The following is a 21,299-nucleotide window of genomic DNA, read 5'->3' as shown; positions in this document are numbered from 1 at the left end:
TTAGGAAGAGGGAAGGTCTCCCAGGGGTTAAGCACAAGAAAACTGCTGGTTCTTAAGAGCAAGGAGCTGCTGTGGAGCTGCTGCTGTAGTGGAGGATCACCCGGGCTGGCTGCCCCAGGGATATTTGTGGCTTATAATGATCTGCAACCCACTGACACCTCAGCTGGCTCCAGGCCTGGGGCTGTGCAGGAGACAGCAGGAGAGTGTCACAATTCTGGAAGCCCAGGCTGGGCCGGGCTGGAAGGGAGCCCCGAGGGTCCCTGGTGCCACCTCCCTGCTCAGGCAGGGCCATCCCAGAGCACAGGGCACAGCATTGTGTGCACAGGGCTCTGCAGTATCCCTGCTGAGGGAGACTCCAGCCCCTCCCTGGGCAGCCTGTTCAGGGCTGGGCACTGCCCAGGGCAGGAGTTGTGCCTCCTGGGCAGGGGCAGTTCTGGGCTCAGTCCCTGCCCAGGGACAGAGCCTGGGCCCTGCTTTGCCCCTCCCTGCACACAGGGACACCCATGGACAGACAGGGACAGACAGGGACACCCAGGGCTGAGGGTCCCTCTCAGCTGGGGCTCCTCTGCAGGCTGAGCAGCCCCAGCTCCCTCAGCCTTTCCTGGGCACAGAGATGCTCCAGGCCCTCCTCATCCTCCCAGCCTGAGCTGTCCCTGCTCCAGGAGCTCCTGTCCCTGCTGTGCTGAGGATCCAGAGCTGGACACAGCACCCCAGAGGTGCCCCCAGGGCTGGGCAGGGGGGCAGGATCCCTCCCTGACCCTCTGGCAAAGTGTCAGCCCGGGTAGGGATCGACTGTCAATGGTGGCTCCTGGGAAGGGCGAAGTTCCTCTGTCTTGGTGAGGGACAGGAGGCTGTTATGAGATGTGGCTGTCACATGTGTTAGCTGCTGTCACAGTGGAGCTGTGACAATGCCCAGAAGCTTTTGTGGGGTGGCACTGTCCCTTGGCACCTCAGTCCATGCAGAGCTGGGTTGGTTTGGTAAGTTCCTCTCAGTGAGTTCACATGCAAAATCCCATTTTTTGGAACAAAAGGTGCAGATCCCAGAGCTTTTGTAATGCAAATAACACCAGTGGGATTAATTAAAAAAAAAAAAAAAAAAAAACAAAAAAAAAAAACAAAACAAAACAAAACAAAAAAAACCCCAAAAAAAAAAAAAAAACCACCAAAAAAAAAAAAACCCAGAGAAAAGCCTGAGAGGCAGGACCCCATTCAGCTGCACCCTGGCACAGCAGGAGTCCCACTGCTCCCACCCCATGGAGCCCACAGCTGTTCCAAGTTCCTGATGAATGCTCACTGGAAAGGAGATCCAGGCAGTTTGGATAGTCCATAAAAACAAGCTGGAAGAGTGGATGGATTCTTTTTCCAGGAGGTTGGACCAGGAACTGAATGTGCAGTTTTGTCCTGTGACCTGACTGAAGCCAAGAGTGCTCTGTTTGGGTGTTTGGTAAATATCCTGTTCCCTCCTGGGGTGGAAGCTGTAAAAGGGGCTTGCTCTGGGGTACAGGAAGGAGATGGATCTGTGGAAATTGCTGTTCCTGCTCTTTGCAGCCCAGCTGAACCGTGTGGAAGGGTGGATGATGAGGTGATAAGGGCTTATTATTCCTGTTCTGGCACTAAAGGCAAGGGGGCTCCACCTGGGGTCTGAGAAAACCATTGCAGCTCCAGAGAGATGGGAGCAGCCAGAGGCACCAGGAGACCCTGGACAGCCCTGCTGGTCCCTTTGGGAGCACTGACCCTATTTCAGCCTGTGTCAGCTCAAAACCCCAGGAGAGCTGGTTCTGGATCTGAGCTGGGCCCCCAGGCTGCTCCAGGCACAGATGCCAAGTGTCAAAGCCACTGTTGGGGGCAGTGAAGGTGGCCCTGCCTGAGCTGGGGAAGGGGGGAGGTGGAATGGGCTTCTCCAACCCAAAGCAGTCTGGGATCCATGAGAAGCCCTGGCAGCCCCTTGGTGCTTGTCTGGGGGTGCAGGCTGGGTGAGAGGAGCTGCTGTGTCCATGGACATCCATGGACAGGGGGACAGGAGTGCCTGAGGCCTCAGGGGCACAGGGAGTATCCTGGTCCCACCCACAGCACTGGGACATCCTTGTGCTGCTGCTGTGGCTCAGCAGCTCTGGGAGCCTGGAGCCCAAAGGCAGAGGGGATTGAGTGCCTGGACTGTCAGTCTGGCTTTTGAGGGCAGGGAAGGGTGACCATGGGAGCTGCAGGCACAAGGGGCAGGAAGGGAAGGAGAGGGGGAGGCTCAGGAGGTTCCCTGGGCTTTCCCAGAGATTCCAGAGAAGCTTTGCAGTGGGGTTGTAAGGAAACACAAGGCTCCCCATGGCCCTGTCCTTGTCCTGAGGACTGTCTCCTGTGGGCACCCCCTTTGTGTGTTCTCATGTGCCTCTGGAGGGAAAAAAAACAAAATAAGGTTTGTTTATAAAATTAATGACAGGGTGAGAGGGGGAGGTGTGAGAGGAGTCCTGGCACCCCCTGGTGCTGAGCTCCAGCCCCAGGCAGGGCTGCAGAGCAGTGTGGGATGGAGAGCATCCTTTGCATGGGGGTTTGTACAGCACAGCAGGCTCTGGTCCAACAGCAGAGCCCAGAACTCCCTGTGGGACCTGGAGAAACCAGAGTCTGCCAGGTGCCTTCCCTCCTCCCTCCCTGCCACCCCTCAGGCCACTACCCAAGGCCACCTCATCAAAGTCCCTTAAAGCTATTTGGTTTTGATGGTGCCATGCCTGAGATCCACCCTAAAGGATTTGAAAGAACAGATGAGCTGAGTTTAAGAGTGTGAGTTATGAAGAGAACCTGCTCTGTGCAAAGCACATTGTGACCAGTGATGATTCACTGGGCTTCTTCCTGACCATTAGTTAAACACTTTATGTCCAAACTGTGATCCACATAAAATTGCTGGAACATGTCTTGCAGCTCTCAGTGTCCAGCAGCTCCAGGAGGAAATATTTGCTTTTCTGGCAGTAGGAAAAAAACCCAGAGGCTCAGGGCATTGGTATTGGAGCTCCACCCTTGGGACCCTCTCTCTAGTGAGGACAAATTCCTCTCTCACCTCATCTCCTGAAGAAGGGCAAGTGCAGCCCATTCCTCCTCCAGCTTCCCAGCTCCTCTCAACCCCTGCTGAAAACTTCCTGAGCTGAAGGCTGTCTGTCACTCTCAATGCATTATTTTATTCCTCTTTTGAGCACTTAATGTCTTCCAGGAAAAATTCAACAACATAATTGGGCACTATTTGCAAAAACACTTCCTCTGTCTTTTTCTTTTTTTGAAACCATTTCTTGGTAATTTCCTTGTGTATCTCTTGGGTCTGGTGCTGTGAGAAACAGCAAGTGTTTGTTCTCTATTGCCTTTGCTCCATGATGTTGAGGATGTGATAAAACTCTGGTTTAGTAAGTGTTTCCTACATCCCTTTCAAGCATCTCTTTGTCAGACTGAAAGGCCCTGACTTGTCAATCTGTTTCTGTGCAGAATTCTCTCTCTGCCTCTGTCCAAGCTCCTTTCCCCCTCTCACCCTTCCTCGTTGTGTTATTTCCCTTCCCGAGTGCTCTGAGCAGGGATTTGCTCATCCTGCAGGTGCCCAGCAGAGCCAGGCACCAGCACAGCTCAGTTTGCTCTGTTTCTCTGACAGAAATCTCTCACATTGCATTTTCCTGTGGCTCTTTCCAAAGCAGCCTCCACATGCCCCCAGTGACTCCTTCCTGGCCAGCTGGGCTGAGCCCAGAGCTCAGCATTTGGTGGGGAGGCCATGGGGTCTTTTCTCCTGAGCAGGATTGGGCACTGCAGTTCAGCTCTTTAGACCTCAAATGTTGGATTTTGTAAGATTTTTGTGCAGCTGTTGCACCAGTTCGGGGTTTGCTCCTCCTGCTCGACTCTGTGCCATTAAGGAAAGCTGTCACTGCACTCACACACCTCCAGTCCCCAGGCAATTTCCCAGTCACTGAGTGGGTCTATTTTTCAGGGCTCTCTGGGGCTGCAGTGGGAAGATGTTTCCATTATGAAAACTGAATGTTCATCTTTGTTTCTGCCTCCTTTTCCCATCTCTTTGGGAATGAAAAGGAATGCAAACAATTCCCTGGCCCTTTCAGCCTCTCCTGAGCTGTGCTGGGTTCTCCCCCATCCTCCACACCCCCCTGCCACAATTCCTTCCTCTCCTGCTTCTGACCAGGCTGTGGTGTCCCCTCTTCAGAGAATTGTTGTTCAGACCCTTTCTGGCTGTCCCCCCCTGCTCCTGTCTGAGCAGTCTGTCATACCCAGGGGTTTCTTTCCTTCCTGGATACACTTTGAGCCTTTTAACTCTCCTGCTCTGCTGGGTTGCTGTACAACCTTTTTTCCTTTTGCCTCTGGTTGGTCTAGCAGTCTGTGATTATTCCAGGTTTGAAATAGAGAGTTTAAAGCAGTTATTTTAATCTTTAACTTCTCATTCTTTATTTCTATTCAAGCAGATTCTCAAATTTTAATGTGTTATATAATTTTAATTATATAACAATCAGTATATTCTGTGTTTCTTCATTTATGCCTTTTTATAATTAATATAAAATGTATGTATTTACCACAATACATATATATATATATATGTCAGGTGCGAATATGGTATATTTATATTTCCAGTTATAGGAGCATTTCTAACACCCTGGATTGCTCCTGGCCATCTCAGAGCCAAACAGAGTTTGTTTTCTGCTTCCAGAGTTGATGTTTTTCCATCTAACAGTTCTTTATTGTTCCCCAGCTCGGCCAAGGCCAGCACTGCCCCATGTCCCCAAGTGCCACATACCCATGTGGGTTAAGCCCCCAGGGCAGGGGATGCAGCAGGGAGGCAGAGGCTGGGATGTGGTGTCTGGAGGCAGCTCCTGCTCCTTCTGAAGGCAGGCCTTGAGCCAAGGCTTTTCCCTGGAGTCACCTCCCAGCTCCCAGCCTGGCTTTGGGGGGTTTGCCCTGTGTGAATCACTGACATGCACTGATCATGGAGAACCCCCAATTTCCTGCCTGTTTGTCCCTGTGGGCTGAGCTGGGTGAGCTCTGCCCTGCCCTAGGGGTGTTCAGGCATTTCCTGGAGCTGGGGCTGGAGCAGCTCCTGAGCTCGGAGCTCTCCCTGCTGTGCCCAGTCCCTGTCGGACCCTCGGGCAGGGGTGCCCTCCTCCCACTCCCACCCCGAGTGCCCAGAGCTGCCCAGGGCCACCTCCTCCTCCTCCTCCCTGGGCAGCTGTGCCAGGGCTTGCCCTGCTTTCCAGGAAGGATTTTCCCCAAAATCCCCCCTGAGGCTTCTCTGGCCCAGCCTGAGGCCGTTCCCTCTCCTCCTGTCCCTGTTCCCTGGAGCACAGCCCGACCCTCCTGGCTGTCCCCTCCTGGCAGGAGTTGTGCAGAGCCACAAGGGCCCCCCTGAGCCTCCTTTTCTCCAGGCTGAGCCCCTTTCCAGCTCCCTCAGCTGCTCCTGGGACTCCAGGCCCTTCCCTGGACATTCTCCAGCCCCTCAGGGTATTTCCTGGAGTGAGGGGCCCAGAACTGACCCCAGATTTGAGTTTTGGCCCCACCAATATTGAGTGAAGTCATAATTAACCATCACCACTCATCCATTTCAAACCCCTTTCATTTTGAAGTCACTCCTGCATTGCTGTGACAGTGGTCAAATGAGAGATGGCAGGACTATTCAAGCAGGCCTAAATTAAGTAATAATTGAAATGTTTGAAGGAAAATGAGAATGGTTGTTGGGGTCAGCCTTAAATATGTTTTGCTAGCAGCTTGTAGAAGAATTCTGCTGAAAATTGCATGCTGTATGAGCCATGATTGGCTTTTATTTCAAAGAAAATAAGTAGAACAGGAGAAAAAGTGGAGGACACACGAGAGCACAGTTAATAAGATGTATAATCAAATCAAAACTTTTGCATGAGGTAAAGCTGCAGAGTTTAAATACAGAATAGATTTTGTTTACCAAAACCCCAGAATATTTGAAAGCACATTGGAGTAATTTATGCATCCCATGCTTTATGGAGTATTTATTTAATTTGGGGAAATGAGGCCCCTATTGATAAGCAATAGCTCAAAGTTCTGCTGAAGAACAACAGCAGCATAGAAAAAGTTATTTTAGAAATCTCAAGAGCCGCCAGGCAAGTCCTGGTTTAGAAAAACATATAAATTCAAGTGCAGTGACTTCAGCCAATGGCACAGAGCACACACTGAGGTGCAGAGACTGCGTCCCTTTTTCTTACAAATCCTCACACTTGCTTTCCTGAGCTAGGAGAAGGAGTTCCTGATTTCCTCAGGAGCACAAGAGCTTGGAGCTGTAACAGCCCTGGATCACTGGAATCACCTGGCACGCGTGCTCTGGGCTGGGGCAGGGTGGGCATCGGGCACAGGTCAGACCTGATGGGCCTGGAGCTCTGTCCAGCCTCAGACATTCCATAAATGTGGTTCTGTAGCACAGGGCCACTTCCAGAGGAGCACTCTGAGATGGCAGCACAGCTGACAAGGTTTTAGCTATTCACCATCAATTTTAGGTATTCCCAGTGCTTCCCAAGTTTCCAAAGGCTGGGATCAAGCCTTGGTGCTGTGCTGGGATCAGAGCCCTGGGGGCAGTGACCCTTTCCTCGGGCCACCAGGGAGGGATTGTCCTGCTCTGCTCTGGGCTGGCCCAGCCTCATCTCGAATACTGGATAAAGTTTGGGGCACCACAATGTAGGAAAGCCATGAATCCATTAGGAGGCATCCAAAGGAGGCCAATGAAGCAAGTGAGTGACCTTGGGGGGAAGAGGAGCAGCTGAGGGCACTGGAATGTTCAGCTGGAGGAGACTCATCACAGTTCCATCATCCTCATGAGGGGCAGAGGAGGGGCAAACACTGATCTCTGCTCTGTGGGACAGGGACAGGGACAGGAACAGCTGGAGCTGTGCCAGGGCAGGCTCAGCTTTGATTTCAGGAAAGGTTCTTCCCCCAGAGGGTGCTGGGCACTGCCCAGGCTGCCCAGGGAATGGGCACAGCCCCGAGGCTGCCAGAGCTCCAGGAGCTCCCAGGGATGCCCAGGCTGGGATTGTTGGGGTGTCTGGGCAGGTCCAGGGGCTGGACTGATGATCCCTGGGGGTCCCTTCCAGCTCAGGATATTCTGTGATTCTGTGATGCCCTGAGCATCCTCACCTGGGTCCCATCCACACCCTGCCCATGGAGCCCATTCCAGCCCTGCATTACCTTGGTTCCCACCCTGTCTCCTGGCTGTACCTCCACTGCAGCTTTATTTGCATCTCCTCCTGACTGAGCTTTTTGGGTAGAGTGGATGGAATTTCTCCCTTTTCCCCTGAGTGTCACCAGCACTCAGCTCTGCTCAGGGAGCTCAGAGCCTGCAGGACCTTTGGGGAGAGCCCTCCCTGCTCTGTGGCCACCCTTGGGCACTGCTTTGGTCATTCCCACCATGGAGCAGATCCCCTCTGTCCCTCCAGACATGACACTCCAGGCTGGAATCTCTCCTGCTGGGTCGGTGCCACCATGAGGAGCGGTAGTGTGGGTTGGGGGGAGCTTGGCTGCCCCACTGGAATTTCCAGGGGCTGCAGCAAGGAGCAGGATGTGGAGGTGGGTTGGAAGAAGCCTCCTTGGCTGGCTGAGCACATCCATGCCCTCACACTGCTGCTGAAGCCCTGCTTGAGTTTCAGCATCTCGGGGCATCTCTGAGAGCCCAAAGTCTGGGTTGCACCTCCCCTGGCCGCGAGGCTGTGGCTCTGCGTCAGGGCAGCTCTGCCACTCCTCTGGGCAGCTCTGCCATTCCAGAGCAGCTCTCTGCCATTCCACACTGATTTCCCTGCTATCCAGCCTGGCCATCTCCTGCTGGGGCCCGGCTTAGAGCCACAGCTGCCAGGTTGGGCCTGAACCCTGTTCCTCTTTGGTACTTCTGCTCATGCCTCATTCCTGGCTGGGGCTTTGAGGACAGGAGCCTCCTGCCCTGCACAAACTGCTGCTTCCATCCTCACAGCAGAAGCATTTCCAGGGAATTTGCTGCAGCACACGGCAATTATGTGACGGAAGTTGGGTGAAAGGGAGCTGGAATAATTTGCAAGTTCTGCCAACAAAATCTCATTCATTTTTGTTGTTGTTTTTTTCGTCCCCATACCTTGGCAAGACTCTTTCCTGTTTTTCTTTCATTCCATGGCAAATGCACAATAGGAACAGGAGGTCAATCACTGGGAATTGTCAATTTATAATTTTTCTGACGTTGCCAGATGCTTTTTCTAAAGACTGTGAGCAGTGTGTGAAGCCCTTGTTGGGTAACAGACTTAATTGGATGATTTCTACATTACCAAGAGCTTTTAGGTACTCAGCACACTCCTTCCCTAATATCCTGTAGCTGTGTATTTGTGCTAATAAACTGAATTGTTTAAGTCAGATTGACCCCAGAACTGCCACCCTGCAGATTTTGGGAGCAGGATATGAAGGCAAAAAATAGCGGCTGGAATGGAAGATTCTGTCAAAGAATCCCAGGATGTCAAAAATAGTATTCTTGTCCAAATCCTTCCAGCAAAGCTAAGAGGATCAGTGCAGGTACAGGAGAAGGAATAAGAAATTATTGTTACAGATCCAGGAGGTCAGATAAGCATGGCTTGGTGAACAGGGAAAATATGCCTGTAAAAGTAAAAACGAGTGAACTTTCAGCTGGGTGGAGATGAAAAAGGTGGCTACAGAGAGGGAAAAAAACAAAATTTGAGTCAAACTCTGCTGAAGTTGACAGCTCTTTTCCTCTGCCAAAATGGTCCCTTCTGGTTTGGGTCAGGAAGCCATTTGGGAGAAGCAGAAGCAGTTTGGGAGCAGCAGAACTAGTTTGGATTTGGTGATTTCAGATTTAGAGGAATTGTTAACTTAATTTTTTTTTTAACAGATCATTTTAGTTTGCATGACAAGCTCTCCAGTGGAGGAGCTGAGCCCATCCCTGGGCTGGGAACAACTAAGACAGCAGGGTCTGGAGATTCCTGAATAATCCCCAGTCCCAGCCCAGCTCCAGGCTCTGTCTATGCTCCCCTTCCAGGTTTCCCAGGCACAGTCTGTGTCCCATGGTTCCTGACCACATGGAAACTGCAGTTTGCAGTCCCGAGGCTCAGCCTTGGTGCAGCAGGGAGGCAGAGGCTGGGATGTGGTGTCTGGAGGCAGCTCCTGCTCCTTCTGAAGGCAGGCCTTGAGCCAAGGCTTTTCCCTGGAGTCACCTCCCAGCTCCCAGCCTGGCTTTGGGGGGTTTGCCCTGTGTGAATCACTGACATGCACTGATCATGGAGAACCCCCAATTTCCTGCCTGTTTGTCCCTGTGGGCTGAGCTGGGTGAGCTCTGCCCTGCCCTAGGGGTGTTCAGGCATTTCCTGGAGCTGGGGCTGGAGCAGCTCCTGAGCTCGGAGCTCTCCCTGCTGTGCCCAGTCCCTGTCGGACCCTCGGGCAGGGGTGCCCTCCTCCCACTCCCACCCCGAGTGCCCAGAGCTGCCCAGGGCCACCTCCTCCTCTTCCCTGCAGGCTCCGCTGGCCTCACCCCTTCTGGGTAGACCTTCCTGGCTTTTATGGACTGCCAGGAAATGAGGAGGTTCTCCCCAGCCCCCACCATTTGTCAGGTTTGAGTTTTCTGCACTGGATTAAAGGCACAGAGGGATTTGGGACTGAATCAAGATGAACTTTGGGTTCTGCTAAGACCATCAGAGAGTGAGGAGATGATTTGTATGATCCATGAATGTATCCCTGGATGGGCTGGAGGTGGCTGAGAGCTTTGCCTCTCCTTTGCCTGATGTGAGCTGTGCTTGTGTGTCTCAGAAATATCCTGTACACCTCTGTGTCCCAGCTACAGCTTCACCTTTACCTATTGCCTAGCCCAGATCTCACCTGGAAACACCAGGGAGCATCCAAGGCACCATTCCAGGGTGGAGAGGAGTGCTCATGGAGCTGCCCTTCCATTCCCACAGCAACAGAGCCACAGACAACCTTCCCACCTGCTGGCCAGGTGCCAAGGGCCTTCCCTCAGCCTGCTTCTCAAGTGAGAGGGCAGCTCAGGCATTCAGGATTAAATCCTGCCATGGAAGTGCCTGCAAGCCCTGCTGGACATCTTGGAAGTTACTGAGTGACCTGCTATGGAAGTGTTTTGGGACGAAGGGTACAATGATCCACTGTCTCCCTCCCCTCCTCTCTGCACTTCCCCAACCCTCTCTCACATCTGTGACCCTCTCCACCATCCTCTGCCTCTCCTGGAAAGAAAAATGAGATATGAAGGGAAGGAGGCACGGAGTGGGGGAATGTGGGAGTGCAGCTGTCTGAGCATCAGCCCAAGCTGCAGCAGAGGGAGCCCTGAGCCCCAGCCAGCCCCGCCCGGTACCTGCTCCCAGCCCCTGCTCCAGAGGTGAAGTCTGGAGCAGCTGCTCATTTCCATTTAAGCTGTGGGGTTTGGGCTATTAATAAGCCTGGAAAATAACCACATGTTCCCTGAATTATGTAACAGATGTTAAATTCCCCGAGATGAAGAGGTGTCAGCCTGATGGGAGGAGTGATGTGAGGACCCTTCTTTTCCCTTGGAGCTGGGTTTCTCTTCTTCTGAGCAGAGCTGATTATCAGAGAAAAGAAAGCAGTGTCACCCCGTTTGGACGAGCCTCACCTTCGCTCCGTGCCCGTGTTTGTGCTCCTCCTGCCTGTCCCCAGCAGCACATTTTGGTGACAAGTGTCACCAAACGGGATGTGCCGGGATGAGCTCCGTGAGTCACCGTCGGCGGCGCTGGCTCCAGGAGAGAGGGAACGCAGGGCCAGGAGCTGGCAGTGCGGGCCAGCCAGGAGGGTGGGCGGAAAATGCCTTCCCAATTAACCCTTTCAGGGACACAGCAGCCACCGAGGTGTTCACAGCCTCACTGGGTGCTGTGAGACAGGCTGGAGGTGAGGACAAAGGAGGTGTCTTAGGGAGGGGGTTAAAAAGGGCCTCATTCAGCCTTCTCGTTGATAATTTTTATTTTTAGGGTTATTGTTCTTGATCTTCCTCTCTCCCAGAGTGAGCACTCCTGGGGAAAGGTTCTCAGCAGTTCAGGGTGGTGTTTACCCACGATGGAGCTCTTCCTAAAATCCCTGCCGTGGCACTTGGCATAAAGATTGGGGTCACACCTCGAGGATGAGGCACCTCCAGCCCTGTGTCCTGTTCTGGGTTGCTCCAAGGAAGACCCTGCAGGGCTGGAGCATGTCCAGGGAAGAGAATGGAGCTGTGAAGGGGCTGGAGCCACAGGAGGGGCTGAGGGAGCTGGGAAGGGGCTCAGCCTGGAGAAAAGGAGGCTCAGGGGGGCCCTTGTGGCTCTGCACAACTCCTGCCTGCCAGGAGGGGACAGCCAGGGGGGTCGGGCTGTGCTCCAGGGTACAGGAACAGGAGGAGAGCGAACAGCCTCAGGCTGGGCCAGGGGAGGGGCAAGGGGGACATCAGGAGGAATTTCCCCATGGAGAGGGGGCTCAGGCACTGGCAGGGGCTGCCAGGGAGGTTTGGAGTCCCCAAGGAAGGCCTGGATGTGGCACTCAGAGCTCTGGGCTGGGGACAAGGTGGGGATTGGGCACAGCTGGAACTTCATCCTGGAGATCTCTTCCAAGCTCAGTGATCCTGGGATTGGAAGATGGAGGGGAGCCAGTGAGCAGCTGCACAGAGCAGCTGAGCCTTGGGAGAGCTGTGTCTGGGTGGGGACTGGAGACCCGGGCCCAGGAGTGCCACGTTCTCTGTGGGTGGAGATAACACGAGACAGAAACCAAAGACACGGGACAGCCCTGCTTCAGGAGGAGCTGCTCCCCCCGGGGTGACTGCTCAGATCTCAGTTCTGATCTGCTCCAGCATCTCCTGTTTCTCAGCCGCTGGCAGCACAGCGGCCAGCCCCTGCTCCAGCACCGGGAACGCTCGGGAAAGCAGCTCAGGCACAGCCAGGGATGGGACAGGCCCTGAGGGTGGGGACAGGCCCTGAGGGTGGGGACTGGCCCTGAGCATGTGACACGTCCTGAAGATAGGGTCAGATCCTGAGGGTGGGGACAGGTCCTGCTGCAGCTGTGGCCGTGTTCTGCCACCACCACCGTTAATGGCACTGCAGGGAAGGGCCCTCCTGGGTTCCTCCTTCTATTTTCACATCCTCCACCAGGCAGGGACAGAAATGAAGGAAGTGACTGCCTGCTAAGGGTGGAATTCAGCAGGATTTAGGATGTGCAGGGACTCTCCTGAGCACCGACGCTTCACCTGGACAGGCTGGCACAAGGCTGGATGCCCCAGGCAAGGAATTGATTGTTAGCCACTCCTCAGCAGTAAAAAAGAAACGGGAGCAGGGGACTGGATTTTGGGTGGTTTCCCCATTTCAGCCCAGTTCCCCTTTCCCTGTCCTTCAGGAGCAGTCGACAGCCGTACACTCGGTGTTATTCACTGCTCACCATTGATTAATGGGCTGCTAATGGCATTACTTATTTCATTATCCAATCTGCAAGATCAGTCATTATCTAGGGAGAAGGAAAGTCCATTTCTTACTGGCATTAAGTGGCTGGCTGGCAGGGTAAAGTGCAAGGTTCACATTTAGGAAGAGGAGCAAGAAGATAATTTCTTTTCAGGGAGAAAATTTGCACTGAAAGTCATCTCCAAGTTTGCATTACCCAAAGAGTGGAGCTCAGATACCAGAGGAGGTGTTGCAAATTACAGAGATAAAAGAGGTAGCCCAAAACATAAGGACTGTGTCAGGAAGATGCCCTCAGAGGGCTGGGATAACAATGCTGGTAGTAATAATAATAATAATAATTATAATAAATAATAATTATAATTAATAATAATACACCTTGGAGGGCTAGGTGAGAGCTCAGGTGCTTGAGGTGTTGTGCAATTGCAGGCAAAGAAATTACTGCTTTCAATTCACCTTCCACAAAAAGGGAGAGCGAGGCCAGCTGGCGAGTGACAGATGGGCAGGGGACAGCAGGGAGGGGACAGCAGGGAGGGGACAGCCGGGGCGTGGCCCGGGGCCCGGCAGGACCGCGGCTGGCCCGGAGCCGGTGTCAGGAAAGATAATGAGGGGCATGTGTGGGGCACCCGGGGGCAGCAATAAATAAACAAATAAATAAATAAAATGTCTGTCAGAGCACAGGGAGAGCCTGGCTGAAGGATCATGGAATGTCCTGAGTGGGGAGGATCTGCAAGGATCGTGAATTCCAGCTCCTGGCCCCGCACAGGGCAGTCCCTAGAGCAGTCCCTGAAGCACAGCAGGTGCCTGTGAGCATTGTTCCATCACTCCCTCCTTACGGCAGATGTCCCTAAAGGAGTGGGGACAGAGCCAGCCAGGTCTGAGCCACAAGGGGCCCTGGCATGGCCACGTCCTGGCCGCAGAGAGGAAGGAGAGCTGTGGCCACGAGGAGCCCTGGCATGGCCACGCTGGGCATGGGAGGGGGAGGGGAGCTGTGGCCTGGGCTGAGAGTGACCGCAGGGCCCTGGAGGACGGGCCCGGGCTCGGTGACACGGCACAGAGGGGCTGTCGGGATTGGAGGGTTTGTGTGACACTCGCTGAGGGGACACCCTGGGGGTGACCCCTGCCAATGAAAGGTGCTCCTCTTGTCCCGGCACACCCCGGGAGCGCGGGCTGGGGTCAGCCCTGCCGGTGCCACCTCCTGGCACAGCGCTGGGGTTGCTACAGGGACACCAGCGCTCCGGGATGGCACCGGTGGCAGCGGGCTCCTGGCCGGGAGGCTCATGGAAGCCCGTGTGGGTGTGTGCAGGAGCCTTTCCAGCGTGTGCCCAGCGCTTCCAAGGAGCGCCTGTGGAAGCTGCGGGTCTGAGCTCCCGCAGCCCCGGGCTGCAGCTGGAGCCAGTCCTACCCCTTCCACCCACTCTGTGCCAGCCCTGGAGCCCACGGCTGGTGCCCAGCTCTGTGCCAGCCCTGCCCTGCCAGCTCTGGAGCCCGTGGCTGGTGCCCCGAGGGAGCGGGGCCGTGTCCCGGAGCGCACCGTTCCCTGGCACTGCGCATTCCCCGCAAGCCCCGCTTGTCTTGGGAACCAAACATCTGTTCCAGTTGTGGCCGCTCGGTGCCGGCGCTGCCGCGCTCCTGCCGTGCTGTCCCACTGCCCAGCATAAATTATTGACATCAGGGGTTTAAATAAATTATAAAGCCTGGCCGTGCCTGCGCTGAAGTTTGTGTCGCTCTTCCGCAGAGTCGCGCTCCGGGCTCGCCTGGCCCCATGATGAGCTCGCCCCGCGCCCGGGCCCCGCCGACTCGTGTGCCCGATGGGGCTGATCCAGGAGCCGGCAGAGGGGCAGCCCAAGCGTGAAGGTGGCCGCAGGGATGAGTCTCCCGGCGGGAAGGAGGAGCCGCCGCAGCGGAGCAGGCAACCGGAGTTCCCCTCCTGGCAAGTGCTTTTCTGCTCTCCGGGCCCTTCCCGGCGCTGGCAGGGAGGGAGGGAGGGGAGGGAGAGGAGGGGGGGACGCTGCTGCGCCCGGGGTGGGCGTGGGGACACCGCGGGTGGGGGGATGCTGGCTCTGACCTCGGAGCAGAACCCGCCCCAGGCGCTGTTGAGCGCGGACAAAACCTGAGCATCTCCCGGGAGGCCAAAGGGATTCCGGGCTGCAGCCAAAGGTGGGTCCCGACTGAGCCGGCCCCTCCTTTCCTGCTGCCTCCGCCTGGGAAGTCCGAGTGGAATTTTGGAAGCCTGGTAGCCTTGGAAATTGATTTTTTTTTTATTACTTTTCTTTCTTCACCATTTTGAAAAATGGCTTGACTCACAGTTGCATGAGGCTGTGGGGACTCACAGCAGACCATCTGTTTCAGCTGTTAACAGTCATTAATTCTTTCGTAATTTTTGCTACTTTCGAGACACTTTGGGGAAAAAAATATGTTCTGGATGGCATTGGAGGAGTTCAAAGTCACTAACATATTTTTCTCAGAGAAACAATGTGCCATGAATGCAGTTGTTCTAAAAGAAATACGTTTTTATTGGCTTTCTAAATGGGGAATTTGTCTCCGTGGCCATGCAGGATGACACGGTGTTTATCTCCTTTTCACCATGTATTTGGCTCATACCTGCATTGCAATCCACAGACTGAGCAATTTTTGAGTTTTTTTGGGTTGAATCTACTGCAGAAAGGCTTTCATTTAAAAAAAAATACAGTGAGATTTTCTCTTAAGCCACTGCATTTCTGGGCCCAAGCACTCAGTGATTAACTCTCCAGCCCTCCTGGGACAGGTGCTTCCAGCTAGCTGATGGCTCAGGGTGCTGGGTGGAGTTAGGGCAGCTGGCCTGGTAAATAATGGCACAAAGCCATCCCACTGTCACTGTCTTCCCAGCCTGGGCACATCCTGCCTCGTGTTCCCTGAGCCAGCTCCTCAGAGGGGCTGTTCCTGAGCCCCAAAGGGACTCCTGCTCTCTGTGCTTCAGGTGTGCTCCCCAAGGCCCTGCTCCATCAGGGCCTTCACCCAGGGCTGGGGTTCAACCCAAAGACCCTGTGGGGGTTTTCCTGTGGCTCATGGGAAGTTTTAGATGCAACAAAAAAACCCATCCTTGAGCTTTGCATGGAGTGCCAGGACAAAGGGCGTGGTTTTAACAGCCAGAGGGCAGGGATGGGTGGGATATTGGAAGGGAATTCTCCCCTGGGAGGGCCCTGGCACAGAGCAGCTGTGGCTGACCCTGGATCACTGGAAGTGCACAAGGCCAGGCTGGACCGGGCTTGGAGCAGCCTGGGACAGGGGAAGATGTCCCTGCCATGGCAGGGATGGCACTGAGTGGGCTTTGATGTCCTTCCAAGCCCACCCAACCCATTCTGGGATTCTGTGATTCCATGATTTAAGGAAATGGAAAGAGGGTGCAATACCTTGGCAACACGAGGTGGGGGCAGCTCTCCCAGGCGAGTCCTTTTTGCCACCACGAGGCCCTGGGGTGGGGACAGCATAGCAGAGAGCTCTGGCTGGTGGCTCAGCAGCTTTGGCTCCTGTGTCTGTGCCAGGAGGTAAAACCCGGCCAGGAGCCTCCAGAGCTGCTCTGGGGAATGCAGAGCAGAAGGGCCCTGCCCTGCCCGGCCGGTGACACTGGGGAGGGGACAGCCAGGCACAGAGGAGGGGACAGCCAGCCATCCATCAGCACTGTGGCTCTCAGTGCAGTTACAAAGGTGGCCAAGAAAGGATCCCTGGAGCTTGCCCAGGAGCCCTGCCTGGGCTGGCTGGGGGAGCAGCTCCTTGGCACTGCCTCTGGGGCCGTACTGAGGCTGAGCCTGGGCTGGGACACCAAGAGACACCTGGGGACAGGGGGTGGCACAGGATGGCAAACCCCAATTGGCTCCATGGGGCAAAGCAGGGTCCATGGGATTTACCCTAAGGGCTGAGCTCAGGTCTGGATGATCCCATATGCCAGAGATGGACTGGAGCCACCTCCTGACCTTTTCCAGGCCATCCCTGGGTCCTGCTCTCCTTCCTGAGCAGGGGCTGTGCCCGAGTGCTGGAGGACAGCCAGGATGTGCTCGCCAGCAGAAGGTGCAGGAATTCACATCTGGAGCCTTGGAGACATTTGGGGCCAGTGTGGTTTTCATTTGAGGCCTTTCCGTTCTCCACTGACTTAATTAAATTAAAAAAAAAAAAAAAAAAAAAAAAAAGAAAAAAAGAAGCAGGCAAGATTGGGCTTTTTTTTATCTTTTTTTTTTTTTTTTTTTTCTGATCAGATGCCTAGCTTGGAGTGCTACAGAGCCAATTTTCATTTTGAAATTTCCTTTCATTTTAAAGCTCCCCACAAGAATTTGGAGCTGCAGACCAAAATGAGGAGGTGTCAGACTTCACAAACGAACCCAACCCCAAACCTATTCATTAACTCAAAAAGCATCTTCTGTTTTGCCAATTTTCTGGGAAAAAATTAGCTTATTTTTTTCAAATAAAAACATTGATTTTAAAAGGGAAAAACAAACAAACCTGAATTAAGTAGAAATACTCAATACTCCTCATGATTTGCTGCAGTGGAGAGAATTGGAGGATGGCTCTTGGCTGAGGGCTGCTCTCCCCCTTTGCCCTTCCTGCTGCCAGCCTGTGCTATGGGACTGAGAATTTCTGGGTGGTGGACAGAGATTTGCAAGTTTGATAAGGATGATTTGAGATCCTGAGGCCTCTTTATTCCTGATGCCCCAACATTTGTAGGTTTTCCCTGCATCCATCCTCCTTCTCCCTCCAGGGGCTCAGAGCTCCAGGGCACAGCCTGTGAACCCCTGCCCGCTCCCAGTGCAGAGAGGGAAGGGAAGGGAAGGGAAGGGAAGGGAAGGGAAGGGAAGGGAAGGGAAGGGAAGGGAAGGGAAGGGAAGGGAAGGGAAGGGAAGGGAAGGGAAGGGAAGGGAAGGGAAGGGAAGGGAAGGGAAGGGAAGGGAAGGGAAGGGAAGGGAAGGAAGGGAAGGGAAGGGAAGGGAAGGGAAGGAAGGGAAGGGAAGGGAAGGGAAGGGAAGGGAAGGGAAGGGAAGGGAAGGGAAGGGAAGGAGGGAAGGGAAGGGAAGGGAAGGGAAGGGAAGGAAGGGAAGGGAAGGGAAGGGAAGGGAAGGAAGGGAAGGGAAGGGAAGGGAAGGGAAGGAAGGGAAGGGAAGGGAAGGGAAGGGAAGGGAAGGGAAGGGAAGGGAAGGGAAGGGAAGGGAAGGGAAGGGAAGGGAAGGGAAGGGAAGGGAATCTCTCCCCAGCAGGAAATTTGCCCATTAACACCCCAGACACCAAAGCCTCAATGGAGCTCTTCCCTCAGCTCACATGCCTCTCCCTGATGGGAAGTCTAAAAATAAGCACATTCTCCACAAACAGATTAAAGATGTTGAAAATGAAAAGCAACAAAGGCTGGAGAATGGATGAGTCACTAAATTACAGGGCTATCTTTCGAAGAGCAAAACAAACCCCAGAGAGCCCCCCCAGCCCTGGCTGCTGAAATTCCTGCTGGCTTTGGGGCTGGGCTGGGACTCTGCCCTCGGCTCAGTCCGTGGGCTCTGAAGGGTGAAACCTCACCCACTTCTGCTTCACTCTGTGCCAGAGCTGCTCTGGCTGACCAGAGGAAAGCCAGCCTGCCCAGCAGCACGAACTGGAGGTGCTCTTCTCTCCCACGTGGGCATTGCTGGGAGTTTTTTGGGATAAGCCCCCTCACAGGAGCTCCCGGGATGAGGAGCCTTCCTGCAAGGGCTGTAAGCAAAAATTCCTGTCCACAGAGGGTTCCCTGGCCCCAAGATAGCCACAAGTGTTTGGAGTCTCTCTGGGGAAAAAATCTCTGTGGGTGTCACTGCATGTTTGTGCCTTTAGACAACACAATTAAAGGCTTGGGATCTTCCCCCTCCCTCAAGGTCTCCGTTCAATGAGCTCCACCAGGGTGGACTCTGTTGCAAAGCTGCAGCTTTTTTAGCATTTGCAGATGAGCTTGAATCAAAATGCTGGCATTTGAGGCAGCAGGAAAGGGGCTGGCCTGGTGCCAAAACTGTGCCTACATCTGATGTTTGCAGCCAGCCCCAGGCTCTGGGAGAGGCTGCAATGAGCCCTTGGATCCCACAGATGGTGGGGCTGAGGTGCTGCTGTGCCAGCCCTGCTACTGGGCTGTGGCTGCCCTCCTCAGGGCCTGCAGGGCTGCAGGGTGTCCTTCTGCCCAGGAGGAACCCCAGGGTGCTCTGGGTTCTAAGGGACTTCAAAGGGATCCAGAGTCACCCCTGCCCTGGGGACACCACCTGCCACCTTCCACTGCCCCAGGGTGCTCCAGCCTGGCCTGGGGCACTGCCAGGGCTGAGACAGCCACAGCTGCTCTGTGTCAGGGCCTCACCACGCTGACATGACCCCCAGCACCCTCGTTCATCCTTTCTGTGGCTGCAGGGGGACCAAGCCCAGCAGTCTGGCCCATGTCCCTGGCCCGCTGCGGCACCACTGCCTTGCTCCCGGTCCAAAGAACCCTTTGATCCATAAATCCATGGCCTGAGCTGGCAGCTCCAACAAAAACTGTGCCCAAGGATCATCAATCCTGGAGCAGAGCTCGCCCAGCAGTGATTTAATCTCAATATTCCATTCTGAAATGTGCTAATTAAACTCCAGGAGAAAGCATCCAGTGCAGAAGCGAGGTGGAGGAAAAGGAAAAATAAAAGTTTCTCCTGGAATAATTAAGCATCATTAAAACATGAAAATCCAGGCTAGGGAGCAATTGTACTCCTTCCATCAAGTGTTTCATCAGAAATAATGGGGTGGAATTAAGCAATACCAAAAATGTGGGCTGGGGGTTGGAAAACCTCTCCCACTCAGGATGGGAAAGGCTCCTGAGCCCTCCCCGGGGACGGGACAGTGGGTGTTGCCCAGGACATTTCAAACTGGAGTGGGCAGAGCCCCCTCTGAGCACTGTGGGGAAGGAAGGATTGCAGACCTCCCCCTGCCAAGAGCCTTCCCGATTTTCTGGGCTTTTCCTTCCAGAGGGTCATCCCTAACGGAGCAAAGCTCTTTAATCCCATCGAGGACTTTCTTCTCTGAGGGACCTTGAAATTTGGCCCTCCAGGCCTCCCGTTTGGCTAAGAGGGATCTCTGAAAGCCATACAGCTTTCCTGGAGCCATAGCCTGGCTTGCCCTGCCTCCCCTTGGACACCCAATTTATTGCTGCTGCTTCATGGTCTCTCACCCCTTGCTGGGCTCCAGACCCCAAACCAGGACCCTGCCCTGCCCTGGAGGTGGCTTTGCTGGGCAGCTCCCCACGAGCTGGATGGGCCCCATGGAAGGAGCCTGCCCGGAGAGAGCAGCTCCTGGGGAATTCAGCAGGTGCCGGTCACCCTGGGGGAGTGACACCCCACAGTGTCCCCAGGCAAGAACAGCAGCCTGCCCTGCTGCCATCACTCACTGTGGCACTTTAAGATTTTCTTGGCTCTGCTGTATCATTTCCTGGAGTGTATTCCAAACATCCTGGGGCTGATTCCCAAGGAAGCCCCATCCTCCTGGAGAGCTCCATCCCCCCCTCAGCCCCAGGAGAAGATGAAAACCAGAGGGTTTGGAGTGATCAGCTCTGCAGTGTAACAAAGAAAAAAGGGAAAGGAGCCATGGGCTGCTCCTGTTGATGTGGACACAACCTGGAGATAGTGTGGATCTCCTTGGGGATTAATGAGCACTTGGTCCTTTCAGAATTTTTAATAATAAATGTATTGGCCTAATGGATTTTCCAGCTACTGTTTTCAGCCACGAAGGTTGGGACCTATTTGGTTAATGTTTTCCAGAGCTGAAGGAAAGGAAATTAGCTAAAGGCAGGGAATAACTTTCCCAAATGAGGAGGTTTGCCCCCATTTACTCACATAGGCAGTCCAGATGGAGAGGAGGGAGCTTGCAGGTGGACATTTTCTCATGGATCAAGGGAAAAAAATAGGAACGAAAAGTAAAAGGATGGGATTCATCTGCATCTCATTCTGATGGAACAACATTTGGTGCCATCAGTCACCTTCCACTGCTGGTGCTGAGGGCCTTGCTCCTGGAGCAGGGATTATCTTCTCACTGAATGCCAATAACTTCATAAAAATGGTAAAACTCCAGGATGTAGCCCAGCCCTGATGGTTTATAAAGGACTTGGATCATGGCTAAATTCCTGAATCGCTGTGCAGGCAATGTCCAGGCAGTGGGAGAGGGGCAGTGGGATGCAGAAATCCCCTCCTGGGGCAGGGCAGCTGAGTTGGTGGAGCAAAATGAGTTGAATATCAGTGGAGATGGGGTTTCTATGGGGTTTAGCTGCACAGGGAGCAGAGAGAGCCAAAATCCCTCTGCTCCCAGGTCCTGAGCTTCAGACCATGTTCCTTCTGATCCCAGTAAATCCCAGCATGGGGAACACGGTGACCCACAAGGCTGAAGGGAAGGAGACAGGAAGGATTTTACATCAGAAAAGTACAAGGGAGACAAGATGTGAATTAAACACCTTTGAGCCTTAAAATCAGCACTCTGCAGGCTTTGTTTGATGCGCACACGGCTGTGGGAGTTGCTGGAGATGTCTCTTCAGGTGTCTCTCCAGGCTCCTTTCCAGATCCAATTGAGGCAGTTTGAGCCCTGCTGGGCTCCCATCAGAGCCTCTCCTGCAGTCAGCTGCTGTCACAGCACAGCATCTCTGATTCCTTTCAGCCCAAATTGGTTTCAGTCAAACTGCCCCTGCTGGGAGCATCCTGGCCCAGCTGTCCCCAGGGTCAGTGGCTGTGCTGGTGCCAGGCAGGGATCGAAGGACTGTGTGCCTCAGGAGCATTCCAACAGGAGCTGGGCAGTCAAGCTAGCTCCACTGAGTGCTGGTACCAGCTGAAGGTGACTGCAGCAGGGAAAGGGGGAGATGGGGCTGGGAGAAAGTCACTCCTGCAGGCACCTCATCCTTCCCAGGGCAGAAACCCAGGACCCTTGGATTGTGAT

The 21,299-nt window shown here is 54.1% G+C and overlaps 1 protein-coding gene across 1 annotated transcript in view; it reads left to right on the top strand.

Annotated features, from left to right (window-relative positions):
• The first annotated feature begins 14,129 nt into the window (after window positions 1–14,129).
• Window positions 14,130–21,299, top strand: part of CALN1 (calneuron 1) — a 138,228-nt gene continuing 131,058 nt past the window's right edge. Inside the window, exon 1 of the mRNA XM_050981947.1 lies at window positions 14,130–14,320. Coding sequence (XP_050837904.1) covers window positions 14,195–14,320 — 126 coding nt within the window. The 5' untranslated portion in view covers window positions 14,130–14,194. The remainder of the gene's footprint in view (window positions 14,321–21,299) is intronic.

This window comes from Serinus canaria, chromosome 19 (genome assembly GCF_022539315.1).
Source record: "Serinus canaria isolate serCan28SL12 chromosome 19, serCan2020, whole genome shotgun sequence".
NCBI classification, from domain to species: Eukaryota; Metazoa; Chordata; class Aves; order Passeriformes; family Fringillidae; genus Serinus; species Serinus canaria.
The sequence above is the reverse complement of the archived record's forward strand: the minus strand, read 5'-3'. Positions and strand labels throughout refer to the sequence as shown.